Genomic DNA, 7,497 nt, shown 5'->3' with positions numbered 1-7,497 from the left:
GACTAGCATTTGAGTCAGTATGTTAGGGCTGGTGGAGGGTAAACAGGTGGCAAGGAAATGGCTAAGGATGGAGAGCAGGAGCTGAACTGCAGCTAGGAACTGTTCCCTACTGGGAACATACATTGTAAAAAGTTCCTAGTAACCTTTCACTGACCTAGAGCTCATTACCATCTAATTAGCATAACATGGTTGGAGTCTTGTGAAGATTTTGGGGGATGACACATGTGCAGAAATGGAAATTGTTATATAACCTACCCTGTTAGGTAACCTGTTGTATAACACCAATCTGTCAATCATCCCCAAAGTTAGGAAATGACAACCAATCCTGCCAGGGGAGAGGCGGGACAAATTAGTGAGCTTATAAAAGGCAGCTGTGCTCGGCCTCCATTGTCTTTCTCCATTGGTGGACACTGACCTGTTCCACTCTCTCTGGAATGTGTTTTCACTTTGTGTAACTTCCTTCTTCACTTTCATCTTTCTTTTATGTGATAAACTGTATAAAATTGCCCTGTATCTGTGATCACTCTGTCATCAGCTCGACTTGGTACCAGCACTCATTCTTGACACTGGGACCCGGGGACCGGGGGCATCCACACAGATGAACCTGACCAGCAGACTGAGTGAAGCAGAGCCCCTCCCCAGTGTAGATGGGCCTTGCCCAGCTTGACTAGAACAAAATAAGAGGGAATCCTTCCTGCCTGACTGCTTTTGAGCTGGATCATTTTTTTTTTATTTGTTTGTTTGGACTCAAACTGAAACAACAGCCCTCCCTGGATGCAGAGCCTGCTGGTCTTCAGGTGGGAACTATGCCGTTGGCTCTCTTGGGTCTCCACCTTGCTGACTGCTCTGACTGCAGAGCTTGGGACTTGGCCCCCATAATTTCATAGCCAATCCTTTGTAATAAATCCATCTGTCTCCTATTGGAGCTGTTTCTCTAGAGAACACTGGCTCCTACAGATCCCATCATGACACACTGTTGCCACACTCAGAGGGGTGACTAGTACGTCTCTCAATCTCTCTCCAAAAAGTGTATTTGGAGCCTCCTTTGTTTTCCTTAATCCCCTAACCTCCCCATGAACCCCTTGTTCTCAGCAGTTGACAGTAGTGAATGCTATTGGTACCCTACCTACAGCCCCTCTGACATTCCAGGTCCCCTGTCCCTGGCTGCTATGGTTTGTCTCTCATCTCAGCCGCTCTGTTTTCGGTAGAACTTCCCGCAGCCAACAGGAGCACCTTGCCAGGCAGGCTACTAACCGCAGACTCAGCCAATGACTATCTGATCCAAGGGTGTCAATGACAGGTCCCTTGCCTCAAGGTGGAATAGCAAGCAGATGAGTAGAGACTCTTTCACTTAATATCCCAAAGACCTTGTGGCCATTTACTCAAGCAACCATACACTGGGGGAAAAGTAGTAATAGTCACATGTGACAGGGGCCTTGGATACAGGGTCTGGGTTGATGCAAAACATCATCCTGGCTTCCATGTTACCACAGGCCATATGGGAGTCAGGTAACAAATAGGGCTCTGGCCCAGGTGTGTCTCAAGGTGGGTGCAATGAGTCCACAAACCCACCCTGTGGTCATTCTCTGGGTCCTAAACATGTGTAGGAAGGACATGCAGCCATTGGAAAGACCCTCACTCTGGTTCCCTGACCTGCAGAGTGAGAGTTATTATAGTAGGAAAGACCAGCTGTGGCCCTAGAACTTGAGCCTCCTGCCAAGATAGTGAATGAGAAACAGTATTAGGTTCCAGAGCAGAGGTCAGTGTCACCGTAGAGTCTTGAAGCACCCAGGAGTGGTGGTGCCTGTCGTGTCCCATTTGATCCACCAGTCTGACCCTACAAAAATTGTATGCATCATAGCAGAAGACCCTGGAATTTATTTATTTTTAATGACTTTTATTTTATTTTTATTTCAAAATATAATATTAATATTAAGGGGGTAAAAATTTTTTTGGTTACATGAGTTGCTTTTGTAATGCTTGATTCACAGCTATAGATGTGCCCATCACACAAATAGTGTTTGTTGTACTCATTAGGTAGGTTTTTGCTCCTCCCCTCCTCCCCACTTCCCCCATTTGATCTCTACTGAGTTTTATTTCCCTCTGTGCACATGTGTGCTCATCAGTTAGCTCCAGTTTAATAGTGAGTACATGTGGTGTTTGTTTTTCCATTCTTGAGATACTTCACTTAGCAGAATGGTCTCCAGTTCCATCCAAATTGTTGGAAAAGACATTAATTCACCCTTTTATGGCTGAGTAATACTCCATGATATACATACACCACATTTTATTAATCCATTCATAAATTGATGGGCACTTGGGGTGATTCCACATCTTTGCAATTGTGAATTGTGCTGCAATAAACATTTGAGTGGAGGCATCTTTTTGGTAAAAAGACTTATTTTCCTTTGGGTACATACTCAGTAGTGGGATTACTGGATTGAATGGTAGGTCTACGTCTAGTTCTTTGAGGAATGTCCATGCTATTTTCCATAGAGGTTGTATTAATTTGCAGTCCCACCAACAGTGTGTAAGCATTTCTTTCTCTCTGCATCCATGCCAGCATCTATTGTTTTTGGACTTTTTAATAAAAGACATTCTATAAAAACTGGGATAAGGTGATATCTCATTGTGGTTTTAATTTGCATTTACCTGATGGTTAGTGATTCTGAACATTTTTATATGTTTATTGGCATCCCAAATACCTCAGGGGATAGTCCCACTAGCTTTCCTGGTTTAGCTGGAAACCTCCATGTCACCCTTGATTCCTTCTGCTTTTTTTTTAACCTCATCAGCCCATTGCTAGCCCCTACTGATTCTAGACCCAAGCTGCATCTTAGCTCTGCCTCTTCTCACTTAGCTGCCACTCCCAGCCCAGCCCTCCTCGCCCTCCCTCAGATCATCCCTCAGGGCTTCCCACTGCACTAGGAAGACAATCTGCACCTTTACCATGTCCGCCCCTTTATGCCCGGCCAGGCATCTTAGTGCCTGTCACTCTTTACAGCCATTCTGTCTGCTCCCTAGGTGTGCAGCTGCCCACCCCAGGATAACGCAAGCTCTGTGCCAGCCGCGACCGTGGACCGTGTGTCTGTCCTGCTCACCGCTGTATCCCCAACAGCCAGCATGGCATCCAGCTCATAAAACGTGCTTAATAAAAGCTTGAAGACTTAGGACTAAAAGCATAATTAAAGGATGGTTGAAATATTACCAGAGTGGGGGGAGGAGAAGAAGGAGGGGAAGGGAGAGGGATCGGCGTCTACTTTGGTGAGTAGACGGCAGTGGGGCACGAAGAGCGCGAAGGCCAGGCGGGTGAACTCTGCTCTGGGCCTAGAGCCAGCAGCAGGGTTTAGAACCGAGTCAGCACACCTTGCGAGTAGGAGTCCGGCTGCTGAGACGTAGAGATCTTCAGGGGGCGAAGCCCCGGCCTAGGCCGCGGAGATGTCCAGCTGCGGCGCTTGCACTTGCGGCGCGGCGGCCGCCCGGCTCATCACCTCCTCGCTCGCCTCCGCGCAGAGAGGTATTTCTTGCGGCCGCATTCATATACCGGTTTTAGGAAGGCTTGGGACCTTTGAAACCCAGATTCTGCGAAGAGCTCCTCTTAGAACCTTTACAGAAACACCAGCATACTTTGCCTCAAAAGATGGGATGAGTAAAGATGGCTCTGGTGATGGAAATAAGAAATCAGTGAGTGAGGGAAGCAGTAAGAAATCAGGCTCTGGGAATTCTGGGAAAGGTGGGAACCAACTGCGCTGTCCTAAATGCGGTGACTTGTGCACACATGTAGAGACCTTCGTATCATCCACCCGTTTTGTCAAGTGTGAAAAATGTCATCATTTTTTTGTTGTGCTATCTGAAGCAGACTCAAAGAAAAGCATAATTAAAGAACCCGAATCAGCAGCAGAAGCTGTAAAATTGGCATTCCAACAGAAACCACCTCCTCCCCCCAAGAAGATTTACAACTACCTCGACAAGTATGTCGTTGGCCAGTCGTTCACTAAGAAGGTGCTTTCAGTTGCTGTGTACAATCATTATAAGAGAATATATAATAATATCCCAGCTAATCTGAGACAGCAAGCAGAAGTTGAGAAGCAGACATCATTAACACCTAGAGAATTAGAAATAAGAAGACGGGAGGATGAGTACAGATTTACAAAATTGCTTCAGATTGCTGGAATTAGCCCACATGGTAATGCTTTAGGAGCATCAATGCAGCAACAGGTAAATCAACAAATACCTCAGGAAAAACGAGGAGGTGAAGTATTGGATTCTTCTCACGATGACATAAAACTTGAAAAAAGTAATATTTTGCTGCTTGGACCAACTGGGTCAGGTAAAACCCTGCTGGCACAAACTTTAGCTAAATGCCTTGATGTCCCTTTTGCTATCTGTGACTGTACAACTCTGACTCAGGCTGGATACGTAGGTGAAGATATTGAATCTGTGATTGCCAAACTGCTCCAAGATGCCAATTATAATGTAGAAAAGGCACAACAAGGAATTGTCTTTCTGGATGAAGTAGATAAGATTGGCAGTGTGCCAGGCATTCATCAGTTGCGGGATGTAGGTGGAGAAGGCGTTCAGCAAGGTCTACTAAAACTACTAGAAGGCACAATAGTCAATGTTCCAGAAAAGAATTCCTGAAAGCTACGTGGAGAAACAGTACAAGTTGATACAACAAACATCCTGTTTGTTGCATCTGGTGCTTTCAATGGCTTAGACAGAATCATAAGCAGGAGGAAAAATGAAAAGTACCTTGGATTTGGAACACCTTCTAATCTGGGAAAAGGCAGAAGGGCTGCAGCTGCTGCAGACCTTGCTAATCGAAGTGGAGAGTCAAATACTCACCAAGACATTGAAGAAAAAGATCGGTTATTACGTCACGTGGAAGCCAGAGATCTCATTGAATTTGGCATGATTCCTGAGTTTGTGGGACGGTTGCCTGTGGTAGTTCCTTTGCATAGCCTAGATGAGAAAACACTTGTACAAATACTGACTGAGCCACGTAATGCTGTTATTCCTCAGTACCAGGCCTTATTCAGCATGGATAAGTGTGAACTGAATGTTACTGAGGATGCTTTGAAAGCTATAGCCAGATTGGCACTAGAACGAAAAACAGGTGCACGAGGCCTTCGGTCCATAATGGAAAAGCTGTTACTAGAACCAATGTTTGAAGTCCCTAATTCTGATATTGTTTGTGTGGAGGTTGACAAAGAAGTAGTAGAAGGAAAAAAGGAACCAGGATATGTTCGGGCTCCAACAAAAGAATCCTCCGAAGAGGAATATGACTCTGGCGTTGAAGAAGAAGGATGGCCTCGCCAGGCAGATGCTGCGAACAGCTAAACTGTCAGAGTCCTGTCCTGTATATAAAGCTTTTCCTTCTTTTGTTTAGGATCATAACTGTCTCTACAGTCTGATATTAAAGGCATTGGATCTATCTTGGCTATCGTACATGGTCAGAGAAGCCTTTAGGATAAGAATCAGATCATGTATATTATTGTAACATCACATTGATTTATACAGAGGACATTATGTGGACTTTAATGATACAATGTTTAGAGATAAATGTACATTATTTTGGTTCAGTTTTTAAAAAATATGCTTTAACAAAATTCTTAGGAATTCTTTTAAGCAATGCAGGTATTGCAATAACTGTGGATTTTACAATAATGTTACTCTACAAATGGGAAAATAAATTCTTTAAAATTAAAAAAAAAAAAAAGAAATATTACCAGAGCACGTTCTTGTGCAAACTGAGATCTGGACAGTACCAGCCACTGCCCTGGGAATCTAGCACTTCATCCTGTTATGGTCTGAGACGTGAGAAATGACCACCTACAGACTGAATTGAGACAAATCAGGAGTCTTTATTAGCTGGCCAGCGACTACACTCTGCACCGCCAAAGGCGGCAGCACAGAGAGCAGCATTGAACTTTTGAAGCAGAAAGCTTTTATTGTGAGTGAAAAATCATTGGGGCAGAGCAAGCATGAGTCCAGGCACAAAAAGCAGCATGACATCACTGTCATGTCCTGGTGCAACAGGACCTGGGCAGTTTAGGGCTTGGTCACGCAGAACATGGGTGCTGCATTCCCACACTTGGGGCACTGTCTTTAGCAAGCAGTTTTACAGAAGCGAGATAGCAGGTTAATGATTTTTCAGCACGAAACTCACATTATGACATTATAGAAATAGCTTTGACAATGTTAAAATTTCAGCCTTTAACATTATATGGCCAAAAGTTATAACAGTCAGTAGTCTTGAAGCTTTTGGCCTTTAACATTCTCCACTGGTTTTTAGGAGAAATCAAATCATTGATTCTTTGTTATAAGTTTTAAGTTTTGGAAAGATAGAGTTGAACTATTGTGTATCTTATCAAGATCCTGAAATATTTTTTAAACCTATAACTCATAACATTTTTTAAATAGCCTTTTATCTTTTTGGTTTTAGTGGGTACATTATTTTGTAATTTAAAAATATTTGCTTTATATATGTACTTTATATCTCTTTTTTAGTGCCCACAGCACTGCCAAATAAATTAATATATACTGTTAAAAATGATTTTACAAACAATTTATTCTAACCTTTTTTTGGCTATCTGTACCATCCTGCCCCCACCCCCCATATAAATGTCTTAAGTAAATAAAGTGTTTAGCTTATGTCCAGGGATTTATCTTTTAAGTATGGAGTGGAATTTTGTGCTATAACAGTGTTATTTATTGTCTTAGTAAGCACCTAAGTGTAGTTTACAGGCTGATGGTGGTGGTGGGGGGGGGTGCCTTTGTAAGTTTAAAGCAAGCAATTAGGAGGAACCAGAGGAGTCTTTGGAAAGTCTTATCTTTAGCAGGTCTTCGGTTGGCTGGATAATCTGTTTTTCTGGGAGCTGATCTGAAGATGCCTTTTTAATCTGGGTGTGATGGATCCAGTGGCGCTTTCCGGCAACCTTTATGGCTGTTGGCATGGTGAAGGTTACTGGCAGGGGTCCAGTCCAGCTTGCCTCCAAGGTAGCGGGGTGGAGTTTCTTTATCTAGACGAGATCTCTGGGTTGCACCTGAAATGAAGCCTTTTTTGGGGGGAAGATCAATTAGTCCAGGATGAGCGGCCTTTACGAGGTCTCGGGTCTGCTGGACACCAGACTGCAAGGCCTGCAATGACTTAAGAAGAGAGTAGTTATTTAACTCTACTACCCTGTCCTCCCCCAGCTTGGGGATAAGCAGGGGCGGTCCGCCGAACATGATTTTACATGGGGTTAAGCCTTTAACATAAGGAGTGCATCTAGCCCTTAGCAGAGCAAAGGGGAGGAGGCTTACCCAGTCTGTGCCAATCTCTAGCTTTAACTTGTTTAATTTTTTTTTAAAGTTCTATTTATCCTTTTCATTTGTCCTGAACTCTGAGGCTTATAAGCACAGTTTAATTTTTAATTAATCTTTAATGTCTTAGTTAAAAACTGAGTCATTTGGGCAACGAACGCCGGGCCATTGTTGGACCCCCGTGCAAGTGGG

General features: G+C 43.7%; 1 protein-coding gene across 1 annotated transcript; it reads left to right on the top strand.

Annotated features, from left to right (window-relative positions):
- Positions 1-3,255: 3,255 nt before the first annotated feature.
- LOC138400600 (ATP-dependent Clp protease ATP-binding subunit clpX-like, mitochondrial) lies at positions 3,256-5,681 on the top strand. The gene is given in 1 exon segment (XM_069495584.1): positions 3,256-5,681. A coding segment is annotated over 1 exon segment (1,902 nt). The 5' UTR covers positions 3,256-3,438; the 3' UTR covers positions 5,341-5,681.
- The last annotated feature ends 1,816 nt before the right edge of the window (positions 5,682-7,497 follow it).

This window comes from Eulemur rufifrons, chromosome 20 (assembly GCF_041146395.1).
Source record: "Eulemur rufifrons isolate Redbay chromosome 20, OSU_ERuf_1, whole genome shotgun sequence".
Classification (NCBI taxonomy): Eukaryota; Metazoa; Chordata; class Mammalia; order Primates; family Lemuridae; genus Eulemur; species Eulemur rufifrons.
This window is presented reverse-complemented; position numbering and strand designations above follow the sequence as displayed.